At 40.3% G+C, this 17,949-nt stretch overlaps 2 protein-coding genes across 3 annotated transcripts; one reads left to right on the top strand and one right to left on the bottom strand.

Moving 5' to 3' along the window:
- The first annotated feature begins 140 nt into the window (after nucleotides 1-140).
- LOC130692048 (putative fatty acyl-CoA reductase CG5065) lies at nucleotides 141-4,633 on the top strand. Its single transcript, XM_057515116.2, has 8 exons — nucleotides 141-472; nucleotides 635-883; nucleotides 991-1,136; nucleotides 1,305-1,474; nucleotides 2,863-2,995; nucleotides 3,094-3,364; nucleotides 3,487-3,740; nucleotides 3,882-4,633. The coding sequence occupies exons 1-8, from the start codon at nucleotides 278-280 to the stop codon at nucleotides 4,099-4,101; spliced, it is 1,638 nt and encodes a 545-aa protein (XP_057371099.1). The 5' UTR covers nucleotides 141-277; the 3' UTR covers nucleotides 4,102-4,633.
- Nucleotides 4,634-8,405: 3,772 nt separating this feature from the next.
- Nucleotides 8,406-16,562, bottom strand: LOC130692042 (general transcription factor 3C polypeptide 1-like). Of its 2 annotated transcripts, none has more exons than XM_057515104.2 (27): nucleotides 16,441-16,562; nucleotides 16,184-16,377; nucleotides 15,981-16,123; nucleotides 15,678-15,924; nucleotides 15,500-15,622; nucleotides 15,323-15,439; nucleotides 15,219-15,258; nucleotides 14,784-15,159; nucleotides 14,554-14,722; nucleotides 14,257-14,448; nucleotides 14,073-14,194; nucleotides 13,731-14,012; nucleotides 13,445-13,673; nucleotides 13,051-13,368; nucleotides 12,818-12,969; nucleotides 12,468-12,687; nucleotides 12,069-12,393; nucleotides 11,843-12,006; nucleotides 11,443-11,729; nucleotides 11,012-11,374; nucleotides 10,783-10,949; nucleotides 10,574-10,713; nucleotides 9,313-10,511; nucleotides 9,133-9,221; nucleotides 8,957-9,060; nucleotides 8,800-8,890; nucleotides 8,406-8,718 (listed from the first exon to the last, which is right to left on the bottom strand). In XM_057515104.2, the coding sequence occupies exons 1-27, from the start codon at nucleotides 16,517-16,519 to the stop codon at nucleotides 8,570-8,572; spliced, it is 6,081 nt and encodes a 2,026-aa protein (XP_057371087.1). In that variant the 5' UTR covers nucleotides 16,520-16,562; the 3' UTR covers nucleotides 8,406-8,569. The 2 variants fall into 2 exon arrangements, with proteins under 2 accessions (XP_057371087.1, XP_057371088.1); XM_057515105.2 differs by having other exon boundaries at nucleotides 10,574-10,710.
- Between the last annotated feature and the right edge of the window lie 1,387 nt (nucleotides 16,563-17,949).

Raw genomic sequence — 17,949 nt, 5'->3', positions numbered from 1 at the left:
AAAAGTTGTGATTTTATGTTTTTACACCGTGAGCTGATGGCACTATCATTGCATATTGGTCGTGATGTGAAGTGTTTTGCTTGATTTTCGTAAACTAACCGATATATCTACAGAAACCTGTGCAATTGCGAAATTCAAGGCTGCCAAGCGTTGTGCGTCCAAGTGTTTATTCGTTACGTAAAGTTACTCACCTTCCTTTATCTCACCACTCGTTTTTTTTACGTCTTCATTTTGAAACGCGGGCAGCGGTCTGCAAAAAAAAAAAAAACGATATAACATGGAAGGATCAAGTATCGCCGAGTTTTACAAAGGTCGAACGGTGTTTATCACCGGTGCGACAGGTTTCATGGGCAAGGTGTTGGTAGAAAAGCTGCTCCGCTCGTGTCCCGGAGTCGAGCAACTCTACTTGTTGATGAGACCTTCCAAGGGCAAGGACGTCAGTACTCGCCTGCGCGAATTCATTGACAATCAGGTACGTTTAACTAACACAGATAGTAGAAAGCAATTTTCACTTTTTACTCTCTCTGCTGGTGCGTGAATTTCGTATTTATCCACTACACCTTTTGTTACACTTCGTGTGATCTTAAATCTTTTTCTTTTCCTCTACTCCATTGTCCTTTCCCCTATTGTATAGGTGTTTGAAAACCTGCGCAACGAACATCCGGAACAATTAAAGAAAATTGCTGCCGTGGCGGGTGATGTAACATTTCCTGGATTCGGCCTCTCGCCTGAAGATATGCAGCTCATTACCGACAATGTGTCGATCGTTTTTAATTCCGCCGCCACTGTTAAATTCGATGAAGAACTCAAAACGGCTGTTCAGCTCAACGTCAAAGGTCCAAGAGAATTATTGGCAATTTGCCGCAAAATGGAAAAACTACAGGTATGAACATCTTCTGACTGTTTTATTGGATGCATCAGCTTTTGGACACTTCTTGAGCAACAATGATTCATGCCTAACTGTTATTTTTTTTTCGGCTCTATCCGCAGGCGGTCGTTCATGTTTCAACGGCGTTCAACAATTTGGACCGTGAAGAGCTGGACGAAGTGATTTATCCTGCCACCATCGACCCCATAAAATTGATTGAATTGATTGACTGCCTTGACGATGGACTTGTCCGTGCCATAACCAAAGAGTATGTTGCGTTACATAAAATCACAAGATGTTTATATAAGCCTCAACAAACCGTATAGAGGTCGAAAGAGCGTATTAAACCGATTGCACGCGTCGCTTTTGAAAGCGATGGTGTTATAAATAAATAAGAAAATAGAAAAATAACCGGTTTGATTCGTTGCTGTTTTAGGTTGGTCGGCCAGTGTCCCAACACATATACGTACACTAAAGCGTTAGCCGAACAGCTTCTTGAGAGAGAATGCGGTGACATTCCGCTAGCCATCGTCCGCCCATCGATCGTCACAGCAGCCGAGCAGGAGCCTCTTCCGGGATGGGTCGACAATCTGAACGGGCCAACAGGTAAGGTTCGTTTTGTTTTTCTTCCAGTGTTGGAGTTCACTGTCCCTTGATCCCCCCCAGTCCTTCGTTGTTGATGTTGTGCAGCTTTATCCCATCTCTCTTTTCGAAATACCTTCCGCTTTTCTTTTTTTTTTTCTATGCTTTTGTCTCCTCGTTTTCATTCTTTCCCACACCACCGTTTCACTACACGAGAGGTTAGGGAAACCCGGTAGTGGAGGGTTTATCGGTGAAGACAATCTCACAAAAAAAGCCCCAGGTCCGGGATGCCAATCAATTCCGAAGGGCGGTTATGGCAACCAACAGGCCAGCTTTTCCTTTCTTAGTGTTCTGTCCGTCAGCTAACGGATTGCTGGATTCCTTTTTGATCCATTTAGCTTCTTGTAAAAGAAAATAAAATGTAAAAAAAATAATTCGCCGTGAGCCCCATCGCAACCAGTAAACGTCACGGAAGCGGACCGCCGGAGAGCTGAAATCGGTAACGGTATGAAAGCCGTCCATCTCGCTTTCCATCCATCAGGCAAAGAGGCCGCGTTTACCCTAAAGGGTCCTCCTTTTTCCCTTAATTTTATTTTACCATGTTATGCTAGTTCATAATTTCAAACCAACTTCTTTTACTTTTACGCATAAATGTGCGCATTTTTTTTTGGAGGGGGGGGGGATTCGCTGCCGAAACTTTCTAGTCTGCATGGCTAAATTAAGTAATAGTTAACGAGTAGCGCGGGTTCTCGTGTTGTGCGTATTTGTTTTTAGGGACTACATGCGTGCGTCCTTGCATGAATTTTTGCTTCATTTTTTTTAAAAATAAGAGGAGGCATAAAGTACAGATACAGAAGAGAAATTTGCCACATGTACGGCTGTCCGTTTTCGTGTGTTGAACCCGAGTTATTCAAAAATGATTTACATGATGAGACGGCTATGGCCCTAGCAACACATTGATGATAGCCGTTACCGACATAAAGAGAGACAAACGACTGGGAAAAGAATTTCGAAACCGAGAGTTGAGAAAAAAAATTAAGGATAAAGTCTTAAGTTGCCAAACTTTCACTCGTCGCTGTAAATTGGTACTCATCGCTTGAATGCCCGTCGAAATTACATAGGAAACAAAACACTCTCCATTCAACTGCTGCTCGTCTTTTGCGTAGACTGCAGAAGATGTTTCCTTTTCTTTTTGCTAACTGTTTGAAGTAGCATTCATTGGAATTGAATCCGAACACGCACATTTTACTCGTTCCGCGTATATTTTTGACTTTCTCCTTCTAAATTTTGTTTTCTTCCTTCAAGTTCTACGTCAAATATTTTAAATAACTTTCGCTTGGAGTTCTTTATAGCCCTTTTATCGATCCATATTTTGCAATTCTCATGAGCCAACGTTTCTATTTCTCCGTCAGGATTCGTCTCCGGAGTCGGCAAAGGTTTCATTCGCACTTTCAAAATAAACTCCCAACTGGTTGGGGATATCGTTCCTGTCGACTACCCCATCAATCTGATGATTGCTGTTGGTTGGCACACGGCCATTCAAAAGTGAGAACCAGTTGGAATACAACATGTTTTGTTTTGCTAATTCAGTTCCTGTCTGAAACCTTATTTCTTGTTTTCTTTTTTCTTTTGCGCATACGTAGCAAGCGTTTAAATAATACCAGCGGAATTCCCAAGAAGATCGAGGTGTACAATTGCTCAACCGGACAGAAGAATCCTCTTACGTGGGCGAAGTTTCGAGAGATCGGTTTCAAGTATTGGCTCAAGTATCCAACTGTGGAAATGATGTGGTATCCCAACTGCAGTTTCACCAAGAGCCGAACGGTGCACAAGATCGACCAAGCCATTTCCCATTACCTGCCCGCCTACGCCTTAGATTTAGTTGCCCGTCTAACCGGCAAACGTGTCAAATGGGTACGTGACCTGCTTAAATTTATTTGCATTACGTAGAGTCTTTCAGTGTGCGGGTTCCAAATTGCCCTTGCGGGACTCTGACGTTTTTATTTGTTGTTACTTGGAACCTTTTAACGGTTTAGGTGCGTTTATACGATCGTGCACATCACGCCATCTCCTGCTTGGATTTCTTTATGACTCACCAATGGCGGTTTGTCAGCGAAAATCCTATTCGTCTCCTTGACTTCCTATCCGAAGCTGATAGACGCACCTTTTATTTTGACGTCCGCCAAATCGACTGGAATACGTACATAGGAACGTACGTGGCCGGTGCCCGCCGTTACATTTTGAAAGACGACCCTAGCACACTACCAGCTGCAAGGAGAAACCTCAAAAAGTAACGTTGCTTTTCAAGTTCAAGTTTGTTTCATATCCGTTAGAAAGAAAAAAAATCAATAACAGTTCTAGTAGCCAAACGGGTTTCGTCCGTCATTCAACCATTTCATTCATTCATTTTACCGTTTTCTTATTGCAATAGGCTTTACGCAGCAAAGATGCTGCTACGTCTGATACTGCTGGCCGTCTTCCTTTTAGTCTTGTCGTACCTGTGGCAGCAAGTGTCTTCTTGGAGAAGCAACACTCCTGGCGGATATATGGCCAGCGATAACATCACTTTTCTCCATCTGCAAAGCGAAGTGGAGAAGGAAACAAGCAATCAAGGCATCAATCCTTATCTAACGAGCGGCATCAAGTCCTAGTGGCCATCCTCTTTGTTTTCTTCACGTATGTTTTTCCTCTTTTTTGTACTTTTTGTTTTTTTTTTCTGTTTTTGTTTGGGAAACATTTTGAGACTTGATTTTCATACTATTTGACGTGTTTCCCATCAAAAGAAATCTCGACAAAAGAGTATACCATTGTTACATAACTTTATATCTTGGAGACTGCCGCAACGGCAGGTCTAGCAAACTGAATACGGACCCAGAGAACTGGACGCTGAGCAGATTCTAATTTTTTACTTTCACAAACCATTCGTGTAGCCGGAACCATCTGCACAATCTCTCTTCAAAGACTGTGTGACTCTTTGTGCAAAACCAAATTCATCGAGACGTGGTCATAAAAAAGGACTATTTTTTAAAAGATATCCTTTGCTATAGCTGATATGACAACTCGCTGTATTATTATTCAATAATCTTTACTATCCATGTAGACTCGCTGACTGTTTCGATTTTCTCTCTCTTTTTTTTCTGTAAGAAAACATCCTACAATACAATAATTTTTTAAAAACTACAATACAGCACCTGTTCTTTAGTTAATATATAATTGGCACTAATAAGACCGACATGTTGTTGACTGTAGACGCAAAAGACTGTGAATAATGCATTTCAGTTTAACATGCGCTATGTGTCCTCGCCGTAGGGTACATCAAAGTCTGGCGAGTCAGACCTCTCTTCGTCGGATCGCGTCCGTCTCGAAATTTTGAGTTCACTTTTCCTTTGGACGTCCAACAGTTTCGAGAACGAAGGACAACAACAATAGAATACGGCGAGTATCAACGTTTTGCGATCACTTTCTCCTAGCCGTTTTCAAAACGCAGACCTTCTTGCTGCTTTTGGCATAGTTCGTGAAGCGAATTACTAATGTGTTGGGCTCAACCGAATCGACAGAAAGAGAGAGCCCTTTCGCATTGGTTTGGTGCCAGAATTGAAGTTGGTATTCAGGTGGCTAGCGAGTTGGCACACAAACAAAAAAAGGTTCACTATAAAAACCTAAATAGAAAACAGAAGAGTCTTATTGGTGAAGGAGCTTGGTTCATCACACCTTTCCCATTTCGAGTGTGTTTGTCCGGACGTCTCGAATGCCACACGACCCACTGACCTCCGTTTTCTTGAAGAGAAAAGTCCCACACACGAGTACCGTTACATTCCTCAAATGACGACAGCCCTAGCGGCTCTTTAACTCAGAATAGTAGTCTAACTTCAAAGAACAAAATTTGAATATGGACTGTTATAACAACCTTATGTACCAGACCAGTTGGTCTACGTATTTCTTCTTTAAAGAAATCGTTTTTTTTTTAGTTAAAAAACTATTTTTTGGATAGCTTTCTAGAATTGTTTTCTGTCAAAGATTTTGACATATCAGTTGACCATTTCCCAATATTTACTCCTCACGTCTCTTACGCGGTCACTTGTCGATATGGTAACTCAGTAAAATAGCTTGTTTTGAATCGTTCGCTCTGCACGCAGAAGAGAAACAAGTCACGGGATCTCATCCAATGCCCTAAAGGGCAAAGACATCATCAATTATGGATCAGCACGTTTGGCCTGTGGACGAAAATGGCTAGACAATGTAAAAGGAAAAGGAGATGATTAATATGGCCGCAATCGAGTTCAAATGAATATACCCGAATGTTGACGATTGCGACCCTCGCTAGTGCATATTAATGCGACTGTCTTCCCATTTACAACCCGAACCTCTTCTACCGTTAGTTTAACACGCGGGATGTGTATAAAAGTGTACAGATGACGAACATGTCAATAGCAGAATTGGTGTAAATTGGGGTTAGACAAACCTTGAAATGAAAAAATCAACAAGACTTTATTAAGCGGGGAAGGCTGAGAAAAACAGCAGTCAGCAAATGTTGTGCCACATAGCAAGTTTAGTTATCTTTAAGTTTATAAAATAGATTTATAGAAAGAAAATATTTTCACGGGCACTCATAGCTTTAAAAAAAACGTAAAAAACGGTCAACATAAGCCCGTACACAAGACAACATAAGAACCGTAAGCCCAACATAAGACAAAATATTCGGGCTTATTTTTTAAACCCAACTTCACCGTTTTTTACGTTTTATTCAAAAACTATGAGTTGCACGAGGAAACAACCCTCATATTCGTGATGCCCGTTCAATTGTGCATCGAAACCATGTATTTAAAGCGAAATCTAAAATTTTGTCAAAATTGAAAAAGTGAGAAGGCTATAGCCTTCTTACTTTTTCAATTTTCTTCAAATCCTAGATTTCATTAAAAATACATAATTCCGATTCGAAATTGATCACTGATCACGAAAATGGGGTATATTTTCCTATTAGGCTTCTACTTTTTGAATTAACCATAAAAAACAAAAAGTCGGGCTTATTTCGTCGGGCTTATTTTGTCGGGCTTAAAATTTTTTCCTATTAAAAAATAATATCATTAAATCTAGATAACTGTACACGATTCTAATTCAAAATTTAGCAAGGAACACGAAAATGAAATTTGTTTTTACGTAGAGTTTATGGTTCTTGAAAAATCAAAGAAGATTACTGTGCCAGGCTAACGCTATAGCGTACTGGCGCGCTAGATCGGTTTCGATTCGCACACACACTAATTTTATATTTTAGATTACTCCAAACTATAAACTCTACGTAAAAACAAATTCCATTTTCGTTTTTCTTGGTTAATTTTGAATCACAAACACATATAGTTATCTAGATTTAATGATATTATTTTTTTATAGGAAAGATTTTTAAGCCCAAAAGATAAAGTCGGGCTTATTTTTTTAACCAAACTTCATCGTTTTTTACGTTTTATTCAAAAACTATGAAACCCACGGGAAAGCAACCCTCATATACGTGATGCCCGTTCAATTCTGCATCGAAACAATATATTTAAAGCGAAATCTAAAATTTAGCCGAAATTGAAAAAGTGAGAAGGCTATAGCCTTCCCACTTTTGTCAAAATCCGCAAATAATCAAAACTCTTAGAATGCGACAAAAATCACACAGAACAAGCCCAATTAAACGCTGATTTCGATGAAGGGGTTTGTTTTTTCGTCAAACCAATCGTTTTTGAAACAGAGCGAATATTTAACACAACGTTAGTGTAAAAATGAAATTGATTTTCGTGGTCACTGTTGAATTTAGAACAAACTGATGCATAGTTTGCTATATTTAGGTTTTGGCGAAAATCGAATGGTCCGATATATAAGCCCGACTTTTTTGTACATGAAATCAGGATTAAATCTGGCCAATCTGGAACCAAAATTAACGCTGATTTCCAATAAAACATTTGTTTTCCGTTCATTTAGTAGTATTTTATATAACGTTAGTTTTGCGGTGAGCCAGTAGCATGTGGGGAATTCAAATTCCTCTTGTTTTTATTTACAATAATTATGCTCGGCTCTTACAAACCCTTCGTCTCAAAATTTAACGCCGTAGCGGAATATTGAGCCGAAGGCACTTCACAGTGCACTGCGTCGAAACGTAAACCTGCAATAAATTAGCCAGAATAGGTCAAAGTGAAAGTTGAAGGACAAACTTTCTCCCTTTGGTTTCCAACGGCGCAGAACGAACGTCACGATAGCGGCCGTTTTTACGTGTTACTTTTCCGCGATTCGGGTTAATGGAATTGACCCACATATTCTCTAATGTGCGAAGAAGCTGAGGTTTCTGGCGCCACGTTTCAACTTTCCATCCGGTTCTCCGCCTACTACATGATTCTTTTTCCTCATTTTACTGAAGGCTACAGTTACTATGTTTATCTGGTTGTTCCGTGGGCCAAACATAAGCTCTAGTCCTAGATAGCTTGCCCATCAGAATGTAGCCATACATCGATGCAGGGACTGCCAAACCCAAAGTAGAAACGGATCTTCAGGCTCGAACCGATGCTGCAATCTCTATCCGGAATTCTTACAGGATGATGACATGAATAACTAAATGTCAGCCTTTACGTGCGTCTTGCTGACGGCTGTAACCTGATCAAAGCTGACCATGACGAAAAGATCACGGTCAGGCGAAGAACGTTTGCTTACCTGATGGCCCAAAGTTATTAGCTACGCACGATGTTTGCGAGAAAGTTTCACGAACCATTTCATCTTCCCGGCGTAGCGGGATCAAGGACAATCTCGCGTACAATGTACATTTTCGTAATGAATGGAACGTAATTACGTACAGGATGACCAACGAGGTTTTCACTTTTCATCTTCAATCACTTTCTTCTTCTTTCAATTTACTTAATCTGTTCTTTTAATGACAAAAACAAGGACGAAAAAATACACGGGTAACAAAAGGATTTTTGTTTGGTGATGAGGGGACGAATGACTGGCGTTTATTTCAACAAGAAATTCCAGATGAGGAAATAAATCAAATGAATGGAATACCTATATGGGATTCTTCTTGCATCCGGAGATTCTTTTGCCTCTCAAACTAACCATTTGAACAAATGTTGATTCGATAAACTAGAATGTCTTTTAGGTGTCCACGTTGTTGTGACAGCTGCATTTTGGGATGTAATCTTTCTCATATTTCTTGTCGCCGATGAACTCCCCCAGTCGAAGAATGGCTTCACTCTTCGGGTCAACATAGATGTCTTGATCCCGTGCAAACGTGTCGAGAGGAACTGGAAACGGAAATCACCAAGTTGCAATTCATAATGTTTGAGATAAACGCCTCATACAAATGTAATCGAACAATAACTTACCGATTTCGAGTGTGGTACGTGGAGCGAACAGTCCAGCTTTGCCCGTCTTCTTGATGCCATAGAACTCCACGCATCCAATTTTTTCCAACAGCTAGTAATGCAAAATGAATTTCTGAATAATATGAAAACATTTCAAATGCTGTACGTGGTAATGTACCTCCAACAGTTCTCTAGTCTGAAACGGTTGAAGTGCTGGATGAAAACGCTCCGCTAACTGCCCCATGTTGGATCCGGGTTTTAAAAGCACATGAGAAAGTAGACCTAAAAAACGGACAACAGACAATTTAGATATAAACAGAAACTGTACAAAAAAAATAGAACAAAATAATAAACCTCCAAGCAAGCGATCTAGAACACGTCGATTGAGGCCTCCATCAATTTTGACCCACGGTTTGACCATTACTAAAAGGTCGACGCGATCACTGTTAAAGTGGACATCCGTTTAAGTATTTACAAAAAACAATAAACTTGTAAAACAGGTCCAGTATTAAAACTAAAATACCCGCGACTTACTTTGATCCTAAGCTGTCAACCGTGCGTGTTTTTTTTGAAGAATGGTGATGAGTCGGAAGCGTTCGCTTTCGACGGCCAGGGACAACCTCGTTCACGGGTTCTGAAACGGTGCCAGCAGGAATAACCGATGCTGTTTCTTCATTTCGACTTTCTCCTGGTTGGCAAGTTTCCATTTCCTCTTCCATTTGGCTTTGCTGTTGCGATTCTCCTACTTTTTCTTTAGTTTCAGCTGGCATCAAGCTCGTTTCTTGTACACTGATTTCTTCCGACACTGACATTTTGGTTTCTGCTGTTTGAGTATTTGGTTCAGATTTATCTTCATTTTCCTTGGCTACCATGTGGGAGCTGTTAAATGGCTCCAGTTTTTCTTTTCCACTTCTCAGCAACCGAAATGATTTAATAACCCATGGATCGATATGCTGAATAGCAACAAACCGCTGGGCTACCACGCCGACTTTTTGTATAACCCGACTTTCCACCATAAAAGAGACATGCTGCTCCAACGTGCAGGATGGATCGCTAAGGCTGCCTACCACATGTGGCAGTTCTGAAACCACGATGCCCATTTCTTTCTTAATCGTAATCAACTGCAATATTCTACTACCATCTTCTTTTGCGGATTGGCTGAGTTTCTGTTGATCATACAGATCCAAGAAAGATTGCTCCGAAACACTATCGGCGAATGGAACGGTGGTGGGAATGGAATCAATAATCTCTTGCTTCTTCTTAGGACTTAAAAACAGCCAACCCTCAGACGCAGATTCCGGTAAAATCACGTCGACGAATACTTTGCAAGAGTTAATGACGAAATGTTCTTGCTGAATGTGCGGCGCTGATTTATCAGGCAACTGAGAATCCTGCGTCATATCTTCGCGTAGCATGTGAAGACCAATTCGCGACGCGGTCCGCATTATTAGCTGGTTTTGGGTCCTGTCCATACTTAAGGTAGAAACGCTTTCGTTGCTTCCTTTAGTGCCAGCTGGAGCTTGAGCAGACTCTTCATTGTCCATAATAGAAGTTGTACTCATTAGTTTTGGAATTGCGGCAACCGCATTGGTTGCGGCGGCCGATGTCATGCCTAACCGACGTCGTTGTATTTGTGCTCGATCTTCTTTACTTGCGTTTTGCGCCGCTGCATCGACATCTTTGACCCAGTTGTTGTAACGTTTAATCAGATTATCGAATTCTTCAGGATGATCCTATGGTAAAATTTATTTTTTTGACTAGATTTATTTCGAGTTATTAAGAGAAAATCAGTTACCTTTAGCTTGGGATCAAAAATAATGATTTGCTCTGGAATGATAAAGCGAAATCGAGCCATACCAATTGAAAAAAGTGAGACTACCATGGCTGCATTTCCTCCCTCATGAATGCGGCTGACTTCAACTCCGGCCCAGTCTTCTAGCAAAGCCGAACATTACATAATATTATTTAATAATTGAATGTCGTATTTCTTTTTTAAAGCGTTACTTTGGTTGTCAGAAGGAATTTTTTCCTTTTCAGCTATAACGGAACGTAGACGCTGGTAGGAACGATGAAACACTGGGTACTGGTATCGCGAGAGGAAAAGATGGATGTATGTAATTGATAACTTGTATGGAACTGCACTCAACGGCATCTCAGAAAACTTCTTATTCCTAAGAATTACGGAGTTTATTATCCTGTAATCTTAGTAACATTGAGATTCTTTTTTTCTCACCTGACTAGAGAGCGTTTTCGCTGTGCGATCATCATATCGTTTTTCATTTTGGCAAGAGTTGAGCGGACCAGATTGTCAGGATACTGTTGATAAATGTTGAAAAGGTGAAAGCCCCAAGCCGTTTTATCTTCCGTAGTGCACATCGAACTGTGAATAACATTGTAGACCACATTGCAGTTTACGTCCACCACGTTGTTTACTTCCAAAATAGGTCGACGGTGACGTAAATTTGCTAGAGAGTAAGTCAATTCATACTGCTGGTGGAATTCTTCAATAGTATCAGGCACTTGTAGGCCAGGTGTAGCACTAGAATTCCCTCCTTGTGAATAGCGGGGTTTCAAGTATTCTAGCAGGTTTCGAAATCTATATCACAATTGAATATAGAACATGTAAATGGTTATCTAAAACTCGTGCGCTACGTAACTATGTACCTGGTAACAATCAGTTCCTCCGTCTTTTCAATCCCATGTTTCCGATCTTCCTTTGTTATTGGCCCTCCACCCGACACCGCCTCAATTTCAGGATCCTGCTCAAGTTCTTGATAGGCGTTTACGACTTGGTACTCTGTGGTGGGGTTTCGCATCATGTAAGCTACTCGACGTTGGCAAGCCCGTGAGGTTTTATTGCGAGATTCGGGGTAGGTTTCATGGAGACAATCACGCACAACAATGAAGGGTACACTATGGCGTAAACTTCCGTGGATGTATGTACCAGCGACCTACAAGGAGGTTTTAAAGAATCAATTCAATCTGTTTCGGTTTGATTGCCTGCCCCTCAGAGAGTTCGTTGTTAAAAGCAGTGAAAACAGCTAATATGTCTTTATTTACATACTTTACACATGAGAAGGAAGCTGTCCTCCATGGCTGACCACGTTACTCGTAATCGACGCATCAGAAGCAAAGCTTGCCTGTCTTTTTCGTCGTAATATGGCCGTCGTGGACCCTTTTGCTTACGAGGTTTAACTACTCTTGTTTTGGACGCAGGTTTGGTGGATACTGAAAATTGAAATTAACGGATAAAGAACAATTCCTGAATGTCACAAGTAAGGAACGAATACCTCTTGTCTTCTTGGGACCGACTTTTGACCAGCCGACAGTCGGAGAAGATTTTTTACTATCATGTCGCTTTCTTTTTTGACCTCTGGTAGGATTTGCGTTGTCTACCATTGTTACGGGAATCGTTAAATTTGTTCCATCTTGTGTGACGCATTGAGTAAATCGAATAGCGTTGTCCCTTAAACTAGCAAGGCGCCCCGGGACGGTAGCTGGGTTGGAAGTTTTGGTTTGCGGTGCTTTATCTGATTTACATCCATTTCCTGTTTTCTTGACTTGCAATTCTAACCTGCTGATCATTGTCGTCGCCTTGTTGTATGTCCAGTTTCTCTAAAAGAACGCAATACAAATTGTTTTACCAAAGAGAAGTCTTTTTTATTTAGGAATGAGAATATTTGTTGTACTTTCAAGTGTGCGAAAAAGGCGGAATCAAACCCTGCAGCACCCAGATGATCGCCGGGGACTTCTCCTGTATCTAAAAGCGGCGCTTCGTGTGGTTCACGCATTCGCATTGCTTCAATCATAGCAGGTTTCTTCCGCAACATTTCCAGCGTTATGCTTTGTCCGGCTACCGTACTAACACTGCCTAATAAAGTGTTAGAACAAATGGTCCAAACTTCGTACCTGTCGTGCGATAGAGGCAAAGTGGTACCGATCATTAGAAGATTAAAATAGGGACGATGGTTAGGTAGTGAAATACGAGCTACGACAGAGTTATATTTTTTAGTTTTAGCAGTTAAATTTAGTGCATTACCAGTATTTTTCCACGTCTTCCATCGATTCAAAAAGAAAGGTTTTTTTCTCATATTCCATGTCACGTGATATGTGATGATATCCAGGATTAGAGGTAGTTGTATCCATTAAAGTTGTTTTCCGGTTCAAGTAAATGAAGACTTGATCTTTTTCCTTTTTATCCAATACAAAAAAATGCTATCAGCGCTAAGATATCTAGAATAAATTAAATAAATAGATCGCTTTATACGTTACCTTAAGGCTATGTGGACCAAACTGCGCAAGTCCGAGATAAACCATGTTTGTGATGATTTCGTGAACACTAAAAATATACTTCCGTGCATAAATAAGACCTTGTCGTATATCCATTGGTAGGTGTTTAAGTAGCACGTATTGTTTAATCGGATGTTTGAGATAGGTTTCGAGCCCATCAATTTGATACGTGATGTTAACCACTTTTAGGAAAATTGAAAGAGGTAATCGTAAAAGTATGTCGCAAAGAAAGGACCACCCGGAAGGCCATCCACTGTGCACTGGCAGTGGTTCGATGAACGTCTGCCAACCTAATTTAGTCTTTAAAGACGATAACGAAAAAATTGTGTTACGATGCAACACCGGAATACATAACGTATATGCCGCTTCATGATACCTTGTAAATATCTGGAAGATTTTCAAACGCTTCATCGTCTACGCCCTCAAGAGTGGGGTTTTCGTTTCTGAGTGCTTCCCTCGCCTGAGCTTGATCAGTGAACAATTCACCATCATATCCATAGACGAGGTAATATAACAGGGTGTGTATTTCTTTCAGACGTATGCACTTAGGTTCAGTTCCGTATACTCGTCCACTGTTGGTGCTATGAATGACTTTGAAAGGAAAACTAAAATAAAACATATTAAAAATAAAAAGAATATGGGAGATCATTGCAATCTACTACCTTTTTGCTCCTTGGCCTTGGCCTTTAAGCAATTGTTCTTTGACCTGTTTGACACTGTCACACAGAGATGGATCCAACTGAACTGACGTATCGTTAAATTCCAGCTTTTCAGCCTTCGGTTGGGATTTTTCAGGTTTCGCAGATGCCGAACGACTATATTTATGTTTGGATAAACAAAAAAGTTTCAACTTGGCTTGGTCAATTGCTGAACGAATAACGCTGTTGTTCTGATCAACACCAGGTTGACAGATGAAATTGAGAGCGCGCTCACGATCACCACACCTTCATGTAAAAAAAATTTAAAAATGATGGAATAACAACTAAGGAAAAAACTGATTATACCGAAGCACTATTCGCATATTCTTTAGCTGTCCTTCATTTGATAAGCGGGCTAACAATCGTTTTAGAGATCGTCTATCCATTCGAGCATCAACACCTTCCTTAGCCTCTTCAGCTGTAACTAGCTGTAAGCGAATATATAGATTTCTATTAAAAACAATGAAAAAGTTTTGAAAATACTGCATACTCTAAGTAGAACGCCAATCTCCTCAATCACCAAATGTTGGCGAATGGCTTCCAGAATAATATTAACTCTTCTCAGGCTACGATGTGTTAAATCGGAAATTGTTTCGCCTTCAGCTAAAATTCCTCGTGGGACATTAGGTCGAAATAATCCATCGTCCTCCGTGACCTCTTCTTCCCGCAAAGTCACATCTTTCTGCATAAAAAAGTAGAAAAATTTTCGAAATATAGTAGGACTTACGTATGACAAATTTACGGCAATCATTCGAATTCTTCTACTTTTTAAAATATTTTGTCTTACCTCCAATTGTACATTTGTAGACAATGCTAAGGATAGGTTGGAAGTTGTCGTTTGATTGGAATCGGTAACTGATTCATTGCCGACTTGCATTAATCCTTTAATTTTTTGCTGCTCTTGTTCGAACTGGGCTCTGATAGCATTGGCACCAAAATGATTTTTCGAAACATACCTATAAATTAAACAGAAATTAAACGAAACTCCACAAAAGGCAGGTGGTTTCTACATCTTACAAAAAAACACGATTTTTCTTCACTTCCTTTACAACACAGTGCACCATCAAAAGACGAGAGAGTACACGGATAGTTGAACGTGCATCAAGTTGACTTAGGCCTAGCTGTTCAGCTAAAGCTCCTTGTGTCAAGCCTTCAGATCCGGTTGCTTCAACGAATCCATAGGCTTGTTGTACAATCGAATGGTGGTGCCGTTGGATGACGGCATTCGACAAAATCCCAGAAGACGAACTTTCTTCTTCACCTTCGCTGTAAAGAGACCCGTCATCTGGAGGAGCTTCATCACCTTGAAACAGAGCCTCAGGATCGACGTTTGGATCGTTTAGCCGTACAACTTTTACTTGTTTTTCATTGTCACAATTCCGCATTTTCCAATCTTTGAAGAGTGATTATATTGGTGTTACAGTGTGCTATTGATTCTATTACAATTAATACCCTTTATCGTAGCGTCTGGGAAATAATCTCGATAACGTACCTTGGAAATACATGAACGATAAAGATGTTAATGAATTCATCGCTAACTAGAGAAGATAATTTACCGATTCCACTACTGCATATTGTCGCATTTCATTCGCCGCAAGAATTTTTTTAAGCTGAAGAGAAGTATTCAGCTTGGCTCTTATCGTTGGATAATCAAGCATATAGTGGGGGGAATCCTATACAATACACATGTCATCAGCTTTTGTAATCGCATATTGCACTTTTTTAACGATTACCTTTAGAATCTGTATAAGGCGCTTGATCAAATAAAGTAATTTGGGCAGCCTTAGGCTGTAGAATCGTGATAAATGGAGAAGTGTTCCAAGTACATTTCGATTGCTAACTCTCATTGAAATAGGCTAGGAAAGATATTTTAAATTACAAAATTTAATGGTAAACAACATTTTGACCTACCTGTTTCACAAGTAAGCCAGCTGCTAACAATCTTTTTCTGAAGTAAAAGGCAGATTTTGGTGGAATATTCAATCTGCTGAGACCATATCTCCCCTGAGTTACATCCCCATGTTCCCTTGACCTACCAATTCTTTCTAACATGATGTAGGAGTTAATTGCAAGAGTTTCCAAAACACCAGTTTGAACTCCAGCCAATGCAACATTTCTGGCTGCTTGGCAAGCCACTAAAACAAGCTGTTCACCATATCTATAAAGGAAAAAATTGTGAAAATGAGTCAATCATGAACTCAATGCTGACTGTACCTTGAAATGGATTCTTCCAAAGTAAGGGCTTTTGCTTCTGAAGTGATATTTTCCCGTGTGTTGTAGGTGGCACACGATCCTCGTATTCCATTTATTTTATCCTCAACAGCAGCAACAGGATAAATGTCTTCAGGAAGACTTTCCTACAATCATTAAATAAGACATGAGGGAAAATTTTACATACTTTAAGCCAATTTTCTTACAGGTTCACAAATGATTTCAAGTTCTGGATCTAGATTGTCATATCGATTGTAGTCTATCAATAAAGGCCTGGGCACTACCAATTTGAACATTTCAACAGCATCATTTTTACAAATGATTTTCCAGATGAAGCGTTTAGATTGATCATCTAAGGCAATGGGAAAGTTCTTCCGCTTAATTAATCGGACCCAAAGTGCTGCAAGAAATTGTTAAAAGAAATTGTCATTTCCGAAATAGGCTATCTTGAATTAATACAAACTGGAAATAGTCAGCCCTTCGAGTCCTTCTAGAGCAATTTCGTCTAATATGCATCCCGGAATGTTCTCTGGAAATTCCATCTCCAAAACGTAAAACCAAAATACTGATCAACAGTTGCTTCGTCTGCAACTAGACAGCACAAAAACAACGATGACAACTCTACAAAATGGATTTTGTGAAAGTTACCAATGCAACTAGTAACTTTGGGCCCGTCCGAGGCCAGGGTAGGTGGCACTAGGGTATTTTAACACTTTCTTGTAAATAAATCGATACGCCTTATTTTGCCCGTCTACTTTCAAATGTTTTTGCAAACCAAGAGTGTCCTTTCTTTGACCACTGCTCACTGTCAATACCCTATTGTTGTCGTTGGTCCTTAAATTACCTCCTTCCAGCCCAAACCCCCAACATGTACGTAAGCCCCTCTGCCCGTCAAGAAGAAGAAAAGAAGAGAAGGCCCTCCGTAGGTAATACTAACCTGCTTAGTCGCAACTACTAATCTAATCGCAAGTACTTTAGGCACAGTAAGGAACAAAAACTTACGGGTATCGAAGAGGGTCACATAGCTCGATGATTAGCTGCCTGCATCCATGAACCGTCTTTCAGGCCATGGGGAGAACTTACGAACAACCTACTCACTACGATCACCTCTTCTCTACCTTCCGTTTGTGGGTCGATCTTTAACGTGTAGTGAACGGTACTACAGATCGATGTGAAACGTCTGTATATGTGTCGTGTAAGTGTATGTGTGTGTTTTTTAAGTGTGGTGCCATTTAGCCCCTTTATAGTAGGCATGGCTCTTCTTTCTTCTCTCTTCTTTCTTGAATGCTTTTCTAGCGTTGTCATTTGTGTGTAGATGATGTCCGAAGCGATGAAGATGTAGAATCTTGCGTAATCCGATGAGGTGAAGAATCTTGCGAATCCGTTGAGATGAATCTTGAATGATGAGGTGGAGGGTGGGAGGGAGGGTGGTGGGAGGCGGGCATGGAGGGAAGGGAGGGCTTGGAAGTTGTCGGTTGCGGGACTTGAACCCGGGACTACAGAATACAAAGCGTGGGTGATAACCACTGTGCCAGGACCGCACATCTCAACCGAATTTTGTTGCCGGTGTCATTCAGACTATGTAATGACAGTATGACGCAGTAGTAAGTGTAATGACAGCATGACGCTGTGGCATAGTTCGCGTCTATCACGTATATTTCACGGGTTCGAATCTATGGTGTTGGATATATTTAAATATTTATTTAAATGTACATTATTATTTTATTAATTCTTATTTATTATTTTTTTATTATTATGGTATTTTATTTGACTTATTATTATATATATATTATTTTTTGCGTTTAGCAACCTAATAGTAAATTTGCGCTCGTCCGGGGCCGGAGGAATAAATGGCGCTAGCTTATTTTATTGCTTTAATTTAGCAAGTCGAACCGCAAAATATGCAAAATAGGCTTTCTTCGTTAAGTTAAATTTATTTCAAAACTGGTGCGAGGCAACATTTACAATGCGG

The sequence above is a fragment of the Daphnia carinata genome, chromosome 1 (genome assembly GCF_022539665.2).
Source record: "Daphnia carinata strain CSIRO-1 chromosome 1, CSIRO_AGI_Dcar_HiC_V3, whole genome shotgun sequence".
NCBI lineage: Eukaryota > Metazoa > Arthropoda > Branchiopoda > Diplostraca > Daphniidae > Daphnia > Daphnia carinata.
Note: the sequence above shows the minus strand (reverse complement) of the source record. Positions and strands in the feature narration are given on the sequence as shown.

Coding starts and splice junctions, on each gene's coding strand:
- LOC130692048 (XM_057515116.2), top strand. CDS start 278: ATGGAAGGATCAAGTATCGCCGAGTTTTACAAAGGTCGAACGGTGTTT. Junction 884..990: donor GCAAAATGGAAAAACTACAG/GTATGAACATCT, acceptor CTCTATCCGCAG/GCGGTCGTTCATGTTTCAAC. Junction 3,365..3,486: donor CCGGCAAACGTGTCAAATGG/GTACGTGACCTG, acceptor TTAACGGTTTAG/GTGCGTTTATACGATCGTGC.
- LOC130692042 (XM_057515104.2), bottom strand. CDS start 16,519: ATGGAATTTCCAGAGAACATTCCGGGATGCATATTAGACGAAATTGCT. Junction 15,440..15,499: donor GCCTTATACAGATTCTAAAG/GTAATCGTTAAA, acceptor TGTATTGTATAG/GATTCCCCCCACTATATGCT. Junction 12,970..13,050: donor TTGGTCCACATAGCCTTAAG/GTAACGTATAAA, acceptor TTGGATAAAAAG/GAAAAAGATCAAGTCTTCAT.